We start from the raw sequence: 23561 nt of genomic DNA on the forward strand, positions 1-23561 counted from the left end.
GGTCTTTTTTCAGAGAATATTGGTGATAAAAAATATCGTCTTCACTCAAGGATTTGTATAGTATTTTATACAAATCCTTGCTTCACTTAAAAAGTCAATAAGATTATTTTATTGATCATTATTGAATGTTACTTAAATTCAGAACAAACATGAATTAATATGAGTTCCTGTCTTTACTGTATGGAAAACCTTATATTATTTCATTCAAGAAAATATTATGTAAACGCACTACGGGGAATCTGTGTTGACAAATCTATTATTAGCTTGGTCAATGTGACGTCACAAGTTCACAGTGTCTGCTAATTTCATTCAATAGAGAGTTCCCCTCGCGAGAAGAAGCACATGGTGTAATCAAATGTTTTTCTGTGATTTTTACTATAGTGATTGGATTTATAAGTAGGAAACCTGTACTGGCATATAAATAAATCTTTATATTAACTCCCTCAGCATTATGAGGCGAGAAATCCTTGACATTCCACGGATATGCACCTGTTTAATCGTTGCAGTTTTGCTTGTGTCAACGAGGGGTACAAAAATTTCACTTAAAGGTAAGTTACTTTATTTTTTAACAAAATTGTTCACGTATATTAAAATTTGAATATATTTTGGGAGTTTGAAAGGTATTCACAAAATCCATACTTGCTTTAGAGCAATGTGTGAGGTGTTTACATGACGGTCCACCCTCCCGAGGGCCTCTTTTCGTGAAGGTGGAAAAGTTGTTTACTTTTATAAAGATGACATACGATAAAATTGTCAGTGAAATAAAGACTTTTTTGGTCAGATTTGTACTTATTTAATTAACTTTACAACTTTCAATGTGCTATGACGAATAAAAATACCAAATTTGGGAATTTAACACACCTGTGCATTCCCTATCCCCCCTTTTTCTTTGCGTTGAGTGTCAATCCTTATCGACGCATTTACTAAATGAGTTTATACAAAAGAACTATTCTTTATTTACAGTAAACAGATTAAATGGCAAAATCTGTCATCTTAAAGTTTTAAATAGTTGCGTAACACGCACCTGCTTCTAATGAAGCAAATATACAGTATTTGTGGTCAAATTTTTTGACAATATGGCGACACTTTATTTATGTCATGTGACTTCCAATAAGACCCCTGCAGATGATGAGTCTGAAATTCAATACCTCAAGAAATCTTTTGTCATTGTATAAAATGAAAGATCAACTTATAAATGTTTAAAAGAATAAATCGGATAATCTATCAATGACATTTTAAAGGTCAAGAAAAGTTCATTTTTCACTTTCCTGTTGATAAATGATCAAAATGATGAAATATAATATTGTATAAAAGTCATTTTCAATTCATTGAAATAAAACTGATTTTTATCATGGCTCCACACTCATGTGACAAAATAAAATGAACATATAGTTTAAAAATATCAAATTAGAATACATTTCCCTGTATTTATTTTTACAACTATAGTAAAACAACTTTACAAATCCTTGAGTTAAATGTCCTTATTGCAAAATGTTTTTTATGTGTACTACATGTACATTTTTAAATGTATGCTTCTCATGTATATATGTTGAAAAAGCTTCAGTCTTAGTCCAGTTTTTTTGGGGGGGTTTTCAAAATTAAAATAATTGTATCATGTAGGTTTTTGTTAGTCTTGTATTATTTTGATTTTGGTTTCTTGTGTACAATTTGGAAATTAGTATGGCGTTCATTGTCACTGGACTGGTGTATATTTGTTTAGGGGCCAGCTGAGGGACGCCTCCGGGTGTGTGAGTTTCTCGCTACATTGAACACCTGTTGGTGACCCTCTGCTGTTGTTTTTTATTTGGTTGGGTTGTTGTCTCTTTGACACATTCCCCATTTCCATTCTCAATTTTATTATTCATATGTGTATTTCCTTTTGGGAGTCAGGACTTAGAATTCAATATACATGTATATTTGATACAAATGTACAAATTTATGAAATGTATTTTGCAAATATAATTTGTATTAGAGGGGAAAGGATACAAAATATCTTTTGAATGTTTATTGTTAGTCTACTCTAATAATTAGCTGCTCAAATTGCAGCCAAAAATATTAAGACCACACAGATTTATTTTTAAAATCAACATTTATGATATATGATTGAAAATTTGAAATAAATTTAGAGTGGAGTTATTTGTTATCAAAGACAAGTAAGATGCATTTATGCTCAATTGATTTTTTTTTTTTAAAAAGGATAAGAAGTTTTGCAATGATAATATTTCAAATGCTTAATTTTCTATCTTGGATAGCTGAACATGTCTACAATTGATTATGTTTTCAATAATTGGAAGACAATCTGAGCTGATATATTTTAGTTTGTTTATAGTAAATCTTTTGTTTTTATATTATATCAGAAGAACAAATATGACGAAAAAATAAATGCAATGTAATGTATAGTTGTATTTTAGGGGTCATCCATAATTGTCAACCATTTTCCAAAGTGTACAAAACGTACACTTTTTCAGACCCCCCACCCTCCCTCAGAAAGTGTACATCAACCATTTTGAGATTTCAAGACAAGAATCAATAATTCTTGATAAAAAGAAGATCCTGTCTATTAAAGTTTAGTTTAATATAGAAATTTGCTTTGAAAAGAAACTGAAACATATCTGACTGTTTTATTTCATTTGATGAAAAAAAAGCGTACTGTAAAAATGTTGATTTTTTAACCCCCTTCCCCCAAGTGTACGTTTTGTACACTTTGGAAAATGGTTGATAATTATGGATGACCCCTTAGGCTTTCTCCCTATTGAAAAAAAATTGTATTTGAAAATTAAACTGTCAATTGTTCTTGAACAATTGAGAGGTCTTTCCTTTTGTAATGTAAAATACATGTTCAAATAGACGTAGAATGTATTAAAAAGCTTTAAAACACACTGAAAAACCTTTAAATAAGGTTAAAAACACCAAATTCGCTATATGGGACATGACCTTTTACCTTTGTCAAGGTCATTAGTCCCCAATGTCATTGCCGAAGACCCCACGGGTCTAGGACCTTTGGTTATATAGTAAAAGATGATTTTGTCTTTCCAGAAACCTAAAACAGGTGTTATGCCCCTTAAAAAAAGGTCAAATCTCTTCGGTCAAAATATAACAAAGTTGCGCCGTAATGACCCAAACATTTTCCACTATTTAAAACTTCTGTAAGTATAAAGATTTTTGAGTTGTTCTGATAACAAGGTGTTAGGTCAAAGGTCAAGGTCAACATACACATTTGACCTTGAGGTATTTTTGAAAGTCTCATGAATTGTTGATGAATGGTGAAGATCCTAGGTCTCTACGATTTACGGTTTCTGAGTTTTGGTGGTCCACCGACACCGGTTAATTTTCAAAGGGGCATAACCCTACCAATGAGTCGTTGAATCTTTTCGAATCAAATGTAACGAAGAACCGGGGTCTGGTCCTGAACAAATTTCACCCTTCGTTTTTTTTCTATCTATTACGGTTACGGTGTTGGAACGATAACAAGGTTTTTTGGTTTCGGAGGGATTACTCCGAACCGACAAAATATTTCGACTAACAGGGTGAGTTCCGGATAGGTATTTATGACACCGATACAAAGTGAGAACATGAAAGCGACACGTCTTACGGTTTAGGCTGCTAACTTCGTCAAAGTTTGGCGGAAAAAGAATAATAATAATAAACAGAAGAAATACAGTAAGGTCTTTCCTTATAGAAAAAGGAAAGACCTTAATTAATGATAAATATATTGTATTTACAACTGAAATACAATCACTTACACATTCTCTTTTGATTATTTCCAATAATCAATCATCTTTTTGTCCAATTAGGTAGCTTGAAGTATAGATTGATATATATATTATGATTTAATCAAGACCACTTCACTCCTAGTTTGTTCATTTTTTTAAAACAAATATTTTTGCTATATAAATATTGCAATGTTACCACTCAACAATGTAATTATTCCTTTTCAAAACAAATATTTATGGTTCATAAATATCTTAAATATCAGCAGTTTTCCCTTTCCGATTTTAACGATTTTAACGATTATCAATTAGTCAGTTTTATAGACTTAATGATATTAACTCAATTGTGAAACAAGGCAGTTAATTAAAGATCATGTAATAAATAAAGAGTTAATACACAATTCTCCATGGTTTGTGATCTGGAACAGCTGTTTATGAACTGTCACACAGGAAATGATTGATCTGTTTATTGATAAATTTTACAGCATCATTTATGATATCTGATATCAAAGAGAACACCTGTTCTGTCATTTTACCTGTAATAGATAATTGTTTGAAACTAGGTATTACAGGTATTTGGTCCATTCATGATTAAAAAACTATTTGTTTATCAACTTTATGGTCCATTCATGATTAATGAACAATCCCACATCATTTGTTAGAGCAATATTTTACTGGTTATTGTTTAAATTGCTAAATGCAATTAGTGTACTTGAGATGGTAAACTTTTAAAATTGGTGTTTGAAACCAGATATTACAGTTTAAACAACTTTATTGAGGAAAATGACTGGTTTAGATGATAAATCATTGTTATACAGTTATGTTTTTATGCAATTACATGTACTGTTTCATAAAATATACCTGTAACAAGATTATTGTTTGTCAGGTAATACAGGTATATTTGGTCCATTTATGATTAAAGAAGAATCCCACACAATTTGTTTAAGCAAATTTTTACAAAAATGATGGTTAAAATGATTAATTATAATGTTAAGCTACATGTATGGTCTTTGCAATTACATGTACTAAATTATTGTTAATTTATGGTCTATGTTAACGTTATTACGTGTACCTGAGACATAGATGTTACATTTAGTCTTGATGAGTTAATGTTTTTTTATTTATGTAAATTAGTCGAACTAACGTTATTACGCAAATGATTAGTCCAATCAATCTTTCGAATTATACTAACATGTACATCGCTACATTTGGTCCAAAATACAAGTTACATGTTTAGTACTGTTCATTGAATTTTTGTCAGGTCAGTCTGCAAACTTTTTAACTAATCAATTTCGTTCAAAATCTTAACCTTTTTCAATGGTATTTTGCAAGTATAGGGAGATATAGAAAATTTCAAATCCAGATTGTAGGTTATTAAGACACTGTCATCTTAAACTTATGACTACTCTGTACACACTCCAATAATCAGGGTTCTCTGGAAAGCAACTAGATGAGATGCTGGATTTTTTGAATTTTTGAATTTGGACTCATTGAAGGTGATTCCTGCTGAAAACCCTGCATCATTGATTAATGTGTAGCACTTTATCTTAACCTTCTTAAAAGATAAACAATGCAAATGTCACAACTTCCAACTGAATTTTATGTGAGATAATTTTTCCCCATCCCGATTGTCTTAATTACTATTTTGTAGACAGATTTTTTGGTTTCTCATTTACATCTTTCACAAACTAATCATGGGCTAACACAATTTCCTGCAGTTTGGAAAGAAGCATGTGTCACTATTAGGCTTATTAAGAGAATCTCCATCAAGATGGAAAAATAATTTAAGAAATTTAGCTGTGATCGATAAAGCAAAATTGCTTTGGGACTTGTTTGACAAACATTTATTCAAAGTTTTGTAATCCATTGTTTATTACGGATGTTTTTTCCGAGTAGCACATCTGGAATTGGTTAGGATTTCGTAGATTCTCTGTTTGTTGCTTTGCTTTGATTCCTGAGACAATGTTTAATTTAAAATAATCCTGTCTTTAGGTTTAAGTTACATTTTTGTCATCTGCATTTATTTACTGTTTTGTATCTATGTTTATAGATATAAAGTCGTTAACTTCTATGTCATTTGGTATCTGGTGAAAAGTTATAATTGCATGATATAACATTGTATAAACTGCAAGTAACTTTTTTCCGTGACTTTTTGTCTGTGATTTTATGTCCTACATTCCCTTTTTTCTTTCATTATATTTTGCAAAAATTTCAGAATTTCAGTTTTGAGAAAAAAAGTCGTAAGTTATGTAAAAGAGAGGTGAGAAATACCAAAGGGACCTTTAAATAAAGAATAAGCTGAAAATGTTTATAGAAAACACAACACAGAAATATAAACCATGAACTCAACCAAAAAGGGGGGGGGGGGAAGGGTTCTAATGGGCTATAGGAAGCTAAGATTTTAGGATCTATATTCTAATAATAAACAATGATAATCAAGGAATTTAACAGTTAAGGATGTTCTTGTTATATATTCCACTATTTAAAGCATGAACTCAATACTGTGGTTAAAAATATATCTGCTGCAAGTTTTTTTTACACAGGTACAAACATTTGAAACCTTGAGACTCAAAATAGAACTGAATAAATTTTATGATTTTACCTGGAAATGCATAATGTCATGAATATACATGTAGCTAGAAACACTTTAATTATGTATTGGTGATATAATAAAACAAAATAAAATATAAATAAATGAATAGCTAAAATTAAAAAAAATTCAAGACGTAAAAAATACAAAACGTTCAAATTTTATTTTAAATTTAAAAACTTTTTGTTTGTTTGTAATAAAAAAAATTGGCTGTACTTTCTACATGTTCTATTCATTTTGTACTTTTATGCAATTGTAAAATACACACTACATTGAAGTACAAATAATTTTTACCAACAAAGGTACATTGTATTGTGACCAAGAGACATGGAGGTCAATACACTATAGAGGATTTACCTGGTGTTGAATGTACAAGAAGTCAGTGTTAAATTTGTGTTTGAATAAACACAGATCTGACTTTTATTGATTACTAATAAAAACATTTAATTCTCTTGACCTTGACCATATGAGGGGTATGGGTTTACAGTTAGCAAAATGAAAAAGTTGTCGTTTGTCACCGCTTGTTTCATTCAAAATGAATGAAGTCCTAATTTTTGCATAATTTTCATGAATGAAAGAAGAATATAAAAAGAGGAAATAATAATGCCACTAAGAATTTTGAATGATATTCCGATGATTCTAGGGACTTGTCATCTTATGGTCATTTCTGCTGTGGCATTTAGTGCTGTGTATGCTAAGGAATATTTACAAACCAATTAGATGTAGAATCTTGATCTATGTTATCTGTTTAGGAAATGGTGTCTGAGTCCAGTCTAAATTGTAAAGTTCAAGACTTACGGACTGTTCAATACTCCCACATGCTGATATAAAAAAAGTAAAATCAAGAACTTTCAATGGTATTTCTTAACATGCTGTAATTATTATGCCCCATCTACGATAGTAGAGGGGCATTATGTTTTCTGGTCTGTGCGTCAGTTCGTCCGTCCGTCTGTTCGTCCGTCCGTCTGTCCCGCTCAGGTTAAAGTTTTTGGTCAAGGTAGTTTTTGATGAAGCTGAAGTCCAATCAACTTGAAACTTAGTACATATGTTCCTTCTGATATGATCTTTGAATTCTAATTTTAAAGACAAATTAAACTTTTGACCCCTATTTCACGGTCCACTGAACATAGAAAATGAAAGTGCGAGTTTCAGGTTAAAGTTTTTGGTCAAGGTAGTTTTTGATGAAGTTGAAGTCCAATCAACTTGAAACTAATAGTACAAATGTTCCCTATGATATGATCTTTTTAATTTTAATGCCTAATTATATTTTTTACCCATTTTCACGGTCCATTGAACATGGAAAATGATAGTGCGAGTGGGGCATTCGTGTACTTTGGACACATTCTTGTTTTATTTTGCAGTGTATATTTCTGGATGATAAAAAATTCTAAAAATCTTGAGGAAGATATATATATATCTTCTATGTCAATGAATCGTTAAAGAATGATATCACATGCAATATGAAGGAATGTCTTTTTACTATAGATATTCTTTTGACAATTAATTCACTTTTACATGGATTTTGAACTAACTTTATTTAGCAAATGTTTAGAAAATTGATTTTCTGTCAACCGGAGTGCGATTTAGTAGAAACTCTATGTTGTTGTAATGAAAAAAGAAGAGGGTGAAATTCGATCGTGATGAGTTTCGGCTGAAAAAGCTTGACAAAGTAATTAACTTCCATTTCATTAATTTTGTCAGTGACATTGAAGCAATGTGGGAAATGATCATTGATAGTCTTATAAGATTGAAATCTTTTGTCCTAAGAGTTCGAAGGGTACTTACAGCAGGGATGGTCACAATCTTAATCTGAAATCGTAATCTTGATTTGATTTGTTAAATAATTTAGTCTTTAAAATGGAAAATAAGGGAAACTGACACTGTGGATTAATTTATTTTTTTACGTGGAGATTAATTTTCATGAATTATGAGAAAAAATGAATTTTTGTGGATTTTAAGTTTTCATGGTTTTGCCATTTGAAGTCTGCTTGAAAAGCTTTTGAGACAAATTGCACTTCCTAAAATTGAATGTTTTAATTCGATATAGTATTAACTTTAACCAAGATTGACACAAATAATACAAATAAATCTACAGAGTGGACTACAGTATGCATATGGTTTGTTTATTCATAAAATTAAACACTGCATGTTTTATGAAACCACACAATGAAAAAAAAACAACAAAAAAAACCCTGCTTTTATGGTTGTTCTTCATCTAAAGATTGTTACAATGGGGCCTTTGACATGGAGCAAAAACTAACACAGGATGTCCCCATAGGTTTGAGGAAGATGTCCTTTAACTAAATGTATATATATCATACTTGTTTAACCTTAATCTGAAGTAAAAGTTATTGGAAATAAATAGATTGTCATCTTGAGAAAGTTACAATGGGCTTAGCAAAAAGTAAACTGATTGTAGGCCACCACAAAACAGGATGTCCTTCAGCACAGGACAAAGTAGGATTTTTTTCAATATCCTCAACATTAAAACCCATTTAGCTTACTATAAATCTATAAGTTTACACATTCAGTGTATTTTATAATGTTTTACAAATAAATTTTAGTTCAAATCTTTAAAGTCATATGAAACCTCAAATTAAAAAAAAATATGCATATGTTTTCATTATACTTATGTACATATACTTTTTTCTGAGGAAAATTCTTTAATTTGTCCACATTTAGAAGAAGTTTACTACGTAATTTTTAATTGCTTGCTGCCAGGAAGCAATTCGCCGACATATTTTCCGTATGCATAGTGACCTAAACGTGACCCTCCTCGTAAAAATCCGGTGATAGCAATACGCATGCAGTGTTCTCCCCAGGATTTTTGGATAGCGCTGTGGTAAGCGCGTAATTTTCGACAATTCTCAGTAACTTTATCGCGGCGCCCAGTTTGTTTGTAATTGATTTGTTATGCGTTTTTATTATATCATGCTGTTGATGTTTCCTCTTGTTATGATGTCCTTGTCATGCTCATGGAAGTTACAGTGTACCCCTTATAAATGAGGCTTTGTTTGTTAATATTATTGTCTGGATATAGAAGAAGAGTCTTTTTTTTCTCCATTCATTGTAAATTCATATATTAAATCCTCATACTATCTTTGTATAAAACTGAAGGAGAAGTCTTTTTCCATGATGGATCTACACCAGACTGCCTGTGCCAAAATTTCTTAGCACCATCAGGTAATGTTGCAGAACATGTAGGACCAACAATAAAGTCATTGTCAGCTTTTGTTTGGTTTTGTAACCAACTGTAGCAGTATACTGTTAACCTTACTACGTTTGACAGGAATTGACATTTTTTAGCATAAAGATTTCTCATTTTTATGACCTAAACGTTTTATGTTATTCAAATGGCCTCATCCAAGCTGGACATCGAGAAAGTAAAATTTCTCAAGTCATATCAGCTTGGGGTTTGTTTTTTAATCATATCCTCTCAAATTGTTATCAAATGGTAGAGTTTCTGATCAAACAATTATAAGTTCGAATAGGGGATAATTAATACTTAAAAGACTTGCTCAATTTCGGGGTTCGTATGGAAGTAAACCCTGCAAATAATTTGAAACAAACCCATGCGTTTGATCGTTTTTAAAATCATCGTTTGTTCAAAGTTCGTAAAACAAGTTTGTGAGTGACGTCGGGAAATGCGGTCAATTCATTTCATCACATTTCATTCATATATGCCTCTATATTTTCTTTAAATTAAAAAAAATTGATGTCAAGGTTGAAATCTTTGTTTATTTTGATCGTTCCAAAACGCCATTTTATAAAATTATTAGACTGGTCCCGCGGAGTTGCTTTAATACAACGGAAATAATTCATTCAAAAATCGTAAACCAGTCGATCACGTGATCCGAAGTGAAAAATAAGCGGGAAATTTGAAAAATTTGAAAAATACGAAAAAAAATATAGTGACGCGGTTGCGTTGGATAGTGCTGCGGTCATTGCAATAGGATAGCGGGGAATTGCAATAGCGCTGAAAATCGCTGTACTAAAACGGCCTGAGGAGAACACTGGCATGAATCTGTCATTAAAATAAACAATTACCTGATTGTATATGTTAAACATGTGCTAAATACCCATGCTTTTTGTTGATTATTTACTATAAGGTGACAATCGGTAAACTTCGGCTTCAAAACACGGCATTTAATGAGTAGCCATATTTGTTAAATCATAACAGTCAGAGAGAAAAAAAATTGACGATTATACGATATATTTGCGTAAAAAATGCACAGAGGACTAAGTTTATGATATATACATGCATTGGTTCAAGAATTGGATAAACATTATTTTTCACCAGTCACTCATTTCTTATGACTTTAAAAAAAGAATAAAAACATTTAAACAAAATACACACATTACAATACAAATATTTGATCTCTTCAATTAAAAAAATTACAATGGAACTTTAACATGAAACTTCTCTGGTAGATGTCCCTTAAAGTTGTAAAATACATGTATATTTAACTTGCAACAAATCTATATGTATTTCATAATGTTTTACATATATATTATGAAAGTTTGATCTATTCAAAAATTTTACATAAAAAAACCCACTACAAACTTTAGGAATACCACACAACAATAAAATGTTTTCATGGATGTAATTCAATTAAAAAAGTTACAATGGGGCCTTTAACTTCGAGCTTATTTGATATATATCCTTAACCCTAAAATACATTTAACTTGCAGTGAATCTTAATACATGTACTATGTGTATTTTATAATGATTTACATATGTATCTAGGTCATTTATCTAAAGAAAAATATATTTGAACATAATAAGATGTTAGTATCACCTAGGAATGTTACAAATTTACATATTTCTATTAAAATTAAACTTGGCAATATTATGTGATACATATATGTAGGACACTATCAGCATATAGATCTATAAAAATAATATTTGGCGATATTACATTATATCGACTCTCGTTATACTGGTAATTCGTGGTCAGCTTATGTCAGATATAATTTCCGTGGTCACTTTCTATTCAGCCTTGAAGCTTAAATCGGTTGTAATGTATTTAAATGTAGATTATGTAAGATGGGATTACTTTCTTAAGGATAAGTAATACATACTTATTAGGTTAGAGAATTGTGACCCACTGAACTGATAAAGAAGTTTATGCATGAATTACATACTTGAAATGAAATACATACCTCTACAAAACTTTGATCGGGAAAAAATTCAAATACAACTTAGAAGAGAAGTAAATAGTGAAAATTGCTTGATTAAAGAATTGTAAATTGTCAACTGCATTAGCAGTATCTTTTGCTTATGTGTTAACTGTTACAATTTTTTGAGGACTATTTTAATTGATATGTGGGTATTAAGATGGAGAGTTGTCTCATTGGCACTCCATCACTTTATTAATGAAGTTTATGCAAATTTCCAATTGGCTTGCATATATATATAACCTTGTGAAAACCACAAGAATAATTTAAGTATCCTGTCTTCATGAAAGTGATTTTTTTTCTCAAAAATTGAAAATTTGTATCCAAGTATATGAATGAATCCATAATACAAAGCTTGCTGTGGGTCTCAAAATATACATGTAATTTATCTTGCGTTGGACTTCTTTCTGCACACAAAGATCTCTGCAGGAGGGTTGTCGGGCAGCCTGCACGCTTAATTTTTGAGTCCACAAGCCAGATTCGCTCAATTTTCTGAAAATTTGGACTGTGTTGGCTTCAGTAAAGAAGAATTTTACAAGCCTGAAAGCAATTTTTCGAGGCCAATTCCATAGGACTTGTGGTAAGCGTGACGACAATTGTACCTTAACATATATTCACAACGCAATCTCTGAATGTTAAGCTGCAACCAATCAATCAATGCTTAATTTTTATGGCATGTAGAAGGAGTTCCACACATTTATTGTACTTAACCATTTTCTTAGGTTTTTTCACATCTCTTTGTTTTGCAATTATTATATTGAGATTCCTTGAATTTCAAGATTTGTTTAAGGAAAAATGAATAGTTTTCAGTCTAAATAACACCCTAATGTTAAATGTTATGATGGCTACCCTAAATTGTTTCACAGCACACTTTGATTGACCTTTGTACACTTATGACTGCTTATGAAATAGAAACAAAAAAAATGTCACAAATTCATGGTTTGATTAGGTTTCGAAGAAATACATCAGGAAGAACTTAAGGGGACACAGATTCGTATTATCTACATATTATCATTTTGACATTAACTTTATATGTAGGGATCATTGTACAAATGTTTTCAAGGGTAGCTAGAACTATAATGTCAGATAATTTTGCATTTTTATTTGGCAGAAAATATTTATAAATTTTATACATATTTTAACCTTTGCAAATACTCTAAAATGCATACACAATGTAAACATCATACATGTAACTGGTATTTAGTTTGCAAAAATGTATGTCTTTGTTGTATGAAATAAAAAAATAAAAACTTAATTATATTTCTCTAAAAATTATGCAGAATTTTGTTCTGAACTTAGCATGTAATCTGAAAATATTATTTTTTTGTTGCAAAATAACAAGAATTTACAAAATGTATTGGAAATTCAAGGGTGCAATCTTAAATTAGCCTATTGTGATCCCTGATAGGTGACTTTTCGTGATTTTAAGCAGCTGCGATTAGGTTACAATGTATATTCAAAATATTGGCAGTGTAAATATTTCTAAAATGCAAAAAATCTGTTCAGATAACATTTGTTCTTTTGTAATCTGACTATGTTGGGTGGAATTGACTTCTGTTTGTTAAGATGATACGGTCTGACTTGTATTACAGGACATTTGATGTAACCTATTAAAAGGTGATACATATACTTTAAAAAAAGATAAATTAGGCGTTGAATTAAAAAAAAAGTATGCCATTTTGAATCTGTTATTTTTTGTAAGATAACAGCTTTTGTATGTTTGAAAAGCCATTTTTGAAAAATCATTAAAAGTTATCGAGCGAGAAAAAGGTGCCAATGTTAAAAGTAAGAAAAATGTAGAGAGAACCTGATTTCAAGTTTTATTTGCTTATATTAATTATATCCCAAAAACAAGGACACAGACCTTTCAATATTTTCTGCTTTTCAAGCTTCATTAATATTTACTGAATATCAATTTATAACTGTCTTCAAGCTATGAAAAGCTTGTTATTTTGAAACAGAGGAGTGAACATCGGATATTGATGTGAGCTTTTCATAAAGTTCCATGTTAAATCAAATGATCATGCAGGACCTTGAAACAGCAAGTTTCTCTCAAGCCATGAAAACTATAGTACTACATGTATTTAGCCATGTTAGTATACAAGGAAATCAATGACTCCACAATAAAAAAAAACACAGTGAGTCATTTATAGAAGAAATAGTCCTATTGCATGTATAGCTTTGGTCTAGGGAATCCAATGTAAATGTGTCAGAAGAGTTGTAATATAGATACTGGGTATTATCATTGTAATTATTCTCAAAAATGATGTAACACTGGCCTATAATGTTCTTTAAGATAAGCTAAATATAGGTCACATGACCTAATATTTAACCAGTTTCAAGGTTTTAAATTTTATGATCAAAATTTCAAAAACTTTTGTGTAAAGATTCCTGGTAACGCATTCATTTTTAGACAGGTTGCATCAAGTTTAAATTTAGCTTAATGTCTTAAAGAAAAGATAGATAAATTTTATTTAAATTCCATAAACTGTGAATTCTGGGTTCTCCAGGCACAATGACTGGGATAGAAGGGTACCTGTTTTTATGTAAATTTCCTCTTGAAATTTAATACCAGTCAAAAAAAATAAAAGATCCCAGTCATTTAAGATTGGATAGATCAATCCCTTATACATGCTAAAACTTAGATTCCTGGAATAATACTTCCTAATATTTTTGAAAAGCGTTATTTGATAATTTTCAAGAGGGTTTAAATCCTATATTAGTACACCACAATTTTTCGAAATTTCTTTATTCATGTTATTAATATGATACCGGTAGGTTTCATATGATATACCTGCTTGGTAGATACATGTAGATATATCTGGTAGCAGTTCACAAGGTCAAGCACAATTATATAGTTAAATTTTATAGGTTTCTAAAACAATTGGCTAGACACTAACCATAAAAAGTGACCATAAAAACTGTAATAATTACACTATATTTCATATTTTATGGATATACAGGTAGTCCCAGGTGTTAATACACCTGTAAAGGTACTGTCCAGGTACATGTACATGTATCTTTATCTTTGATGTATTGACCACAAGTATAGTCACCTTTGATCTGCCCATATGGCATTGTGTGAGGTCATCTCTGGTTAAATGATGTTTTATCAGAATGTTTATGCTTATTTCTTCAATTTGTAAATTTATTTACAAAAAAATATTCACCTTTAATCTTCCTAATTGGCTTGGCGTGAGGTCATCGCTGGTTTAAGGGGATATTTTATCAGAATGTTCATGTCTTTTTCTTCAATTTTACAAAAAAAATTGAAATGTTCATGTGATAATGATGAAATTAAAGTAAATGAAAAAACTATAAATTAGATTAAATGCTAGGAGATTTTTCCTAATGATTTCATTCTTGATGTTATATTTACAATAAAGGTTTGATAATGCTCAGATCATTGACTTTAAGAATAAGGGGTGGGTCACTTTTTTATGTTATATATATGGATTTGATTATAGGCTAAGATCACTGGCCTTAAGAATATGGGGGTGGGGTCACAATGAGGACAAGGAAAGAAATGTTGGCATTTTGCACCAATTAAGAAAATCATAAGTTTGCAATTTATTGGAGTGCAGGTTTTGCATTTTTCTCACTGGTGAATTTCTTATCACATGATGCTTAGTATTTAAAATCAAATACATTTTTGTACTTTTAATTTGGAGAACACTAAGACATTACAGCCCAATTTATAGAAATCATCTTGAAGGAGAACTTTGATAGTTTATTTGATAATTCCAACCTTATACCAAACATGTGAGGATCAGGTGTTTGATGAAATAATGTATATATGTACATGAAGGCTCTTGTCTTTTTGTTGAAGGTTTTGTTGACTCTTATTGGTCTTGATTTTTTATTTCCTTCAAAGTTGCTGTCTCATTAGTATCTCAATTATAATGTATTAAATTTAAGATTAAGTTATTTTCATGTGTTCAAAATTTTCTGCATCTAGGAAATATTGTATTTTAGGAGAGACTTGGTTTTCAAAAATTGTGCATAGATGCCTTATGGAAATTTGTATTATTGAACATAGCTATGTATAGGAATTTGGTTCACACAAAATCCATGAATTATAATGAATCCACAGTATTTAAAACTTTTAAATGTGATGTAACCATGTTATATCATTTCGTGTATGAAAAGTGACACAAATTTTCCAGTGAGATGGGTATAAAACTTCGCATGGTTAATGATCAAATCACATGATTGTATTGTCAGTATGAATGTCAAAAAATTTGAAATAAAATGATATACACCCCTTGAACCCTTTTATGTAAATAAATTCTTTAAAAGGAAAATACAACATTTTTGTTTACATTTTTGGTAGATCATAAAGTTTAAACATGTGATCTATGCATCATGCATTTGATGTTGTAGATGTTCATTTCACGGTCATATGATTTACGCAGCTTAAACTAGATCAAGTTTGAAATACTCAGTACAGACAAAGTAATTCAAATTAAAATCACGCTCGATTGTGATTTTTACAGTGAATTCAGTGATTGTTTAAGTGAAACATTCTTCAAGATATCTTTCTGTAAATTCTACAATGACTTACTTTATCAGAGTGTTGGTCACCTCAAAACACAAGATGTTATACATGCTAATGAGAGGAGGGAGGTATATATATAATGTTTCAGTGTGTGTGTGTGTGTTTGTCTATCGCTCCAATATATTTCTCTGTTTCCTATCAGATTTAGGTTTTGATATATAACTATTATATAATGAAGCTATGATCATATCAACTTTAAACTTCAACTACATATGCTCATTAAAATGTGAATTATTTTAAGACATTTACCAAGTTAGGGTTTTGACCTAGATTCCATGGTTCACTGAACTTGGAAATGTGATTGTGTGAGTTGTGCATGGTGTCCCATATTCAGATAATCTTTTTTTTCAAAATCCCATAGTGTGACTTAAGAAACTAATAATGGAGTAGCCCAGGGGACAAAGGGCTCCTTTTTTGTGGAAAAAAATTGGATCGATTATTTAGGGAATCACTGAAGCATAACTGGAGCGAGCCGCAGCCCTTTAATGTGCAGTCAGTGGGTTCTCACTTATGAACATTTCTTGATCCGCCTCTGGACTTCCAGTTTGAAAATCTGTGATCTTACATTTAGTTTTATTCATTATTTCAGTAATTTAGCAAAGAGAATTGTAAAAACAGCATCAAAATTGAGGTTAATGTACATGTCTTATAAGGAAACGCTAATGACTTAGTAACTAGACAAAACTTATACAATCTGAGAGTATCTTGGGAATCGCTAACTCAGAAAATAATAAGATCAATTTGAATTCATAAATATGGAAATAATGGAATCAGGGATTTGAAAAAGTAACAAGTTTTGGTCAAGCTTAATTGAAGTGACCAGACTCAACTTTGCCAAAAAAAGAAAATATACTTTTCTGTGCATGTATAATGAATTAATTTGGCTATAAAGAAAAGGTTTATTTTTGTAGGTAATAAATTCGTTTATAAAACAAATCTGTCAGTGTTCCTATTGATGGCTCAGATCAAGTACTGATAGGGTAGGGTAGCTATTTTAGTATTGAATTTTTTTATTTGAACTAGTTTAAACTTTCTTTCAGTTCAAATTATCAGAAATTTAAAGCAGACTTGATTTTACTTAAGTAAGAAGATACTTTTGTACCAGGGGAAACAAAGTTCTTGAAAGGTGTTTGTCTTGCTTTTCAAAAAAAATTGGATTGGTATAGTCACTGTCTGAAAGTTTGTAAGTCCAAAGTGCATTTTCAGTGTTCCCACCTGCCCTAAATAAAGGTGGGCCGCCCTTGGTGCCCTTACGTACCATTGCTCTTTAAAACCCCTCCAAAACAAAAAATCCACCCCTCGATCTGCCTTTTCAAAAATAAAATGTCCAAATTTTTTATCAGTCCAATTCTTTAATTCTATTTATAAGTCTCTGTCAGACAGTTCATATTCACATTGTAACACTACATCGGGGATACGTCATAATATTTCAAATTTTTATAAATGGTAGCAGGCATATATATGGTGCATGTCAAACATTTCAAATTTTTATTGTTAAGTGATTTGGAATGTCGACTTATTGGAGTACTCAGACTGGGCCAAAGTTGATTTAGATAACTATAAGGGAAATAACATTGTAAAGACATAAAAAAAGGCACAGAACACAAAGATTGAGCAACAGGGCAACCATTTACAACAGGGCAACCATTTACAACAGGGCAACCATTTACAACAGGGCAACCATTAACATCAAAGCCACCATTAACAACAGGATGTAAATTCAGGAAAGGTTCTCTGGAAAGGTCAATGCAATTCTTTCTTATTTTACCTGCAGTGTTAAACAGTGTGAAATATATATGCTGCAAAAAAAAACCAATCACAGCAACATGCACACAATTAAATCGTTAAATTTCTAAAGAAACTTGACTCCCCTTGAAAAACAAAAAGCTATAAAAATATTCAATACGAAGGTGAAAATGATACAGTGACATTCCCTTAAAAAAAAAAAAAAAAAAAGATATATTTCTTATTTTGTTTTTTTTTACAAAAAAAATTAAATCTTTTCCTGTTTAATCATGATGATTGCTCAGTCTCACCGATTTTGTAATTTTTTTTTTATGTAATCAGACGGTTTCTTTTCTCTTAAATTGTGTTAAAATTTAAATGTCATACTAGAGGGCCTGGTTAAATTTTTTGCTCGCTGTTGAGGGCTCTGTTTCCAACACTTGTAGTTATTCCTTCAGTCTGAATGGATAAGTAGTCATACAGCATCTCCTTATTTTTATATTTTAACAGACTTATTACACAAAATCAGTTTGGACTTAGAAACCTTCCCCGCATCAGTATCGGTATAACTTTACAAAAACAAAATTGCTTCCAATTATTTTCTATGATGTCTAATAAGCATAAAATTGGCGTAATATCTCATGCCAATTATTCTTGTGCATGTATTGATAAGCGTTACAATGAACTTCAATGAATTATTCATAACAATATAATGCCGTTAGCAATATTTTGACATTTTATGGAGATCTTTGACCAGAAACAAAAATACAGCGTACAAATTAGATCCAATTTCGATGATAAAAGTTTCTCCCATTGATCAAGAATTATTTGTAATGGCTTATTATGTTGGGATTTTGCCGATCGTGTGAAAAACAATGATGCTGGTATTTTATAGATAATGAAATAACGAAATATATTTTTACATTCGCCACCATCATATTTAACATTTAGAAACAAAAAGGGTATTGTATGACAATTTGACCCACAGATAGCAAGTTTAGTTTAGTTTGTATAAAAAAAGATAGCCTCTAAAATTATTGGCTTTTGACTATTTAAAAAAATATTTTAATGCATTATTGATTTAAGATCAATCCTTTTAAAACCACCTCTTGAGGTAGACTTTTTAAGTCCGATTGAAGATCTATCTAACCCGTTTACACTGGACCAAAGATCAATCTTAGTAAAGATCAATTTTTTTTTGTCAGTGTAAACGGGGTCTAAAAGTTAAAAAATGATAAATTTTAAACCATTTTTAGGTATCAATATTTTTCTTCAAATTCCTAATTAGAATTTTTTTTGTACACCTGTTAAATTTCTTATACACGTGTCATAAAACAATGCATGCTGTGCAATTTCTATGTGTCATATAACATATATTGCACCCTGTGTAAATATTTTGTAGGTATAAAAACAGTGATAAACTAACTTGACCTTGCATAAATTGAGATATCAATGTTCTAAAAAAGTATGGAATCTACTTAATATTACTTAATATAAATTTTGTTGACATAATCGTACATGTTTAAAATTACACGATAATTAATTTTGAGACCTGGAATTTTTATCAGTGAAATAGGCATGTGTGGGTACATGTCACTCCTAAATTTTAGGTTGCGTTGGTGCATAATACTAAAATGGTTAAAATGTTAAATATTTACGTTATATCTATATATCAATTTGTATATTGAATTCTTGTATATATATTCTAGATGTCATTGAATTGGATTCCAGAAATCATAAAAGTTTTCTTTGAATTAAAGCTGTCAAGAAATGGCTCCCTTATATAGCTATGACTAGAGATTTTTTTTTTTATTATAAAGTTTGAACTCAAATTAGGCACTGCAGGTTTTACATTATGAGCTACGTGACAAATTGGAACTGTGACTGAAGCCATATCATCAATAGTAGTCACACTGAAAACAAAAAGGAATTAAGTAAAGAAATATTAAGCAATAGCAAATCTGATTGGGGAAAAAGAAATCTGAATAAGAAGATTTCCATTACAGTCCTAATTAAAAAAACTTTGAAAAGGAAACATTTTTTGAGGGGGGAGGGGTGATTAGTTGTAATTTGACCAGAAAAAGAATCTAGCCTCATATATAGAGTTCAAATGATTAGCTTCAAGAAATTTATTTTATTTTTTCAACAATTTTATATCTTGAAATCATGCCATTAATTCCTATTCGTTTTGCTTACTATGAAAAATAGTAATAATTTTATGTTATTTAATTCTGTAGTTTAATGTCAAAGTACCATCATAAAATTCACACTTATATATTTATATACATTAAAAGGCCTGGGTTAACTACATTTGTATGTGCATGTATATAATGCTGACAGCTTAGGTTGGGTCAGGTCATTAGGGCAAAGAGACATTACAGAAATGATTTATATGTATAAATTATGTGCATTAATATTTTTTTTATCCTAATGATAAACAGCACAGTGTTAATGCCTTATTCGTACATTTATGTGCATTTATTGGTCCAATAGGCTCATCTTTATTAAAGTAAAAATTGAGGTCTCAGTCAGATGAAAAGTTACACCATTAATCTGGGTCTAAACTGATTTAAATAAAGTGAAAAATATAAAGACACCCCCCCCCCCCCCCCCCCAAAAAAAAAAAAAAAAAAAAAAAAAAAAAAAAAAAAAAAAACAAAACAAAACAAAACAAAACAAAACAATTAAACAACAACAAAAACATTTTTGAAACTATTTATTTTGCCCTCAACATATTTGAATATTTTTCCAATGAATGAAAGTTGCATGCTAATTTTCAAATTTTCAAAGGTTGGCCCTTCGATTGAAAACATTTTATTTTGACGAGGCTTCTATTCTATAATGACTATTTATTTACCCTTAACATTTTTGAAAATTTTCCAATGAATTAAAGTTGCATTCTAATTTTCAAAGGTCTGTCCCTTCGATTGAAAACATTTTATTCTGATGATGACTTCTATTTTAGGGTTGCTATAATGACATTACCGTTCTCCTGTCAAAGAGCTTGTTTAACATGATAAATGTTGATCTATAGTAGAAGGTGTAATCCCCAGCAGGAGTTCTCTCTACTTAATTGTATTTAATGGTATTTAATTAAACCTCCAGAGATACATCTAAATGCCAGTTCAATCTAGGTACAATCTAAAGATACAGCTATACTTAAATTTATATTAAGTTGATTTGATATACAGAAAGTTGTTCAATCTAGGTACAATCTAAACTAGGATCAAAGATGCGCATCTATACTTAACTTTAGATGATTTGATATACAGAAATTTGTCTCTGATGATGTTATTATATAATTTTTTGGTAACCTTCTACAGTACAGGGTAAATTAATTGATCTGAGTTGCATACAGGTGGCAATTTCTAAGGACAGATCAAAAGAAAAGAAGAAATCTAGGTATGCTTTTGTGATTTAGAAAGGATACTGATAATTGCATTTGTTAAAAATATTTAGCAGCTACAATACAAATGGTGATTGGAAGAATTGCATTTGTGAAAATAACTTTAAAGGCTGATAACCTCTTGTATGACTGATTCAATTTTTAAAGGGCTGATATCTACATGTACTGACTCACTTTGAGAAGGGCTGATATCTACATGTACTGATTCACTTTGATAAGGGCTGACAGCTTCATAGATATGGGAAGATGTGGTATGAGTGCCAATGAGACAACTCTCCATCCAAGTAACAATTGATAAAAGTAAACCAATATAGGTCAAAGTATGGCCTTCAACACGGAGCATGTAATGATTCACTTTAAGAAGGGCTGATATCTTCATGTATAATTCACTTTAAGAGGGGCTGATATCTTCATGTATGATTCACTTTGAGGGCTGAAATCTACATGTATGATTCACTTTAAGAAGGGCTGATATCTTTATGTATGATTCACTTTAAGAAGGGCTGATATCTTTATGTATGATTCACTTTAAGAAGGGCTGATATCTTTATGTATGATTCACTTTGAGGGCTGAAATCTACATGTATGATTCACTTTAAGAAGGGCTGATATGTTCATGTATGATTCACTTTAAGAAGGGCTGATATCTTTATGTATGATTCACTTTGAGGGCTGAAATCTACATGTATGATTCACTTTAAGAAGGGCTGATATCTTTATGTATGATTCACTTTAAGAAGGGCTGATATCTTTATGTATGATTCACTTTAAGAAGGACTGATATCTTTATGTATGATTCACTTTAAGAAGGGCTGATATCTTTATGTATGATTCACTTTGAGGGCTGAAATCTACATGTATGATTCACTTTAAGAAGGGCTGATATCTTTATGTATGATTCACTTTAAGAAGGGCTGATATCTTTATGTATGATTCACTTTAAGAAGGGCTGATATCTTTATGTATGATTCACTTTGAGGGCTGAAATCTACATGTATGATTCACTTTAAGAAGGGCTGATATGTTCATGTATGATTCACTCTGAGGGCTGATATCTACATGTATGATTCACTTGAAGGGCTGATATCTACATATAAAATTATCTTTAAGATAACTGAAATCTATATGTATGATTCACTTAGAAGGGCTGAAATCTACATGTATGATTCACTTTCAGGACTGGTATCTACATGTATGATTCACTTTAAGAAGGGCTGATATCTTCATGTATGATTTACTCTGAGGACTGCTACATGTATGATTCACTTGAAGGTCTGATATCTACATGTATGATTCACTTTAGGAAGGGCTTATATCTACATGTATGATTCACTTTCAGGGCTGATATGTACATGTATGATTCACTTTAAGGGCTGGTATCTACATGTATGATTGACTTTAAGAAGGGCTGATATCTTACTCTGAGGACTGATATCTACATGTATGAATCACTTTAGGAAGGGCTTATATCTACATGTATGATTTACTTTCAGGGCTGATATCTTGTATGATTCACTTAAAGGGCTGATATCTACATGTATGATTCTATTTGGGAGCTGATATCTACATGTATGATACCCGTTAAGAAGGGCTGCAATCTAAATGTATAATTCAATTTGTGAGGGTCTGATATCTTCATGGAAATTGATTTACTTTAAGAATGGGTGATATCTACATGTATGATACACGTTAGAAAGGGCTGATTTCCACTTATGATTCACTTTTTGGGCTGATATCTACATTATGATTTACTTTTGGAAGGGCTGAAATCTTCATGTATGATTATTCACTTTATAAAGGGCTGATATGTACATGTATGATTCTCTCTAAGGGCTGATATCTTCATGTATGATTAGCACTTTAAGATGAACTGATATCTACATGCATGATTCACTTTAAGAAGGGCTGATATCTTCATGTATGATTCACTTTAAGGGCTGATATCTACATGTATGATTCACTTTAAAATAAACTGATATCTTTATGTATGATTCACTTTAAGAAGGGCTGATATCTTCATGTATGATTCTCTTTAAGGACTAATATCTACATGTATGATTATCACTTTAAGATGAACTGATGCCTACATGTACAAAAAAATGTAGGATTCACTTTAAGGGCTGATCTACATGTATGATGTATTTTTACATGGTGGGAAATATATATATTTATATGTGGGATATATATTTATATTTCAAGTTTTTATAATTTTTGTTTTGTTTGTGATAGACACTCATTAATTTATTTTTTCTCTCTAATGCATGATTAAGGATGCATCACAAAAACAGTGACATTTGAAAAATTTCACAGGATATTTTTATGCTATATATGGTTTCTCGAATTGCTTTGAATTGATGTCTCAGCTAACACTGGTGGGTGTGATTGATGTATCAT

General features: G+C 30.7%; 1 protein-coding gene across 1 annotated transcript in view; it reads left to right on the plus strand.

The window, feature by feature from the left end:
- Positions 1–300: 300 nt before the first annotated feature.
- LOC139502637 (low-density lipoprotein receptor-related protein 1-like) overlaps positions 301–23561 on the plus strand; it is a 156540-nt gene continuing 133279 nt past the window's right edge. Inside the window, exon 1 of the mRNA XM_071292165.1 lies at positions 301–548. Within this exon, the coding sequence (XP_071148266.1) occupies positions 452–548 (97 nt within the window). The 5' untranslated portion in view covers positions 301–451. The remainder of the gene's footprint in view (positions 549–23561) is intronic.

Source organism: Mytilus edulis, chromosome 14, assembly GCF_963676685.1.
Source record: "Mytilus edulis chromosome 14, xbMytEdul2.2, whole genome shotgun sequence".
Classification (NCBI taxonomy): domain Eukaryota; kingdom Metazoa; phylum Mollusca; class Bivalvia; order Mytilida; family Mytilidae; genus Mytilus; species Mytilus edulis.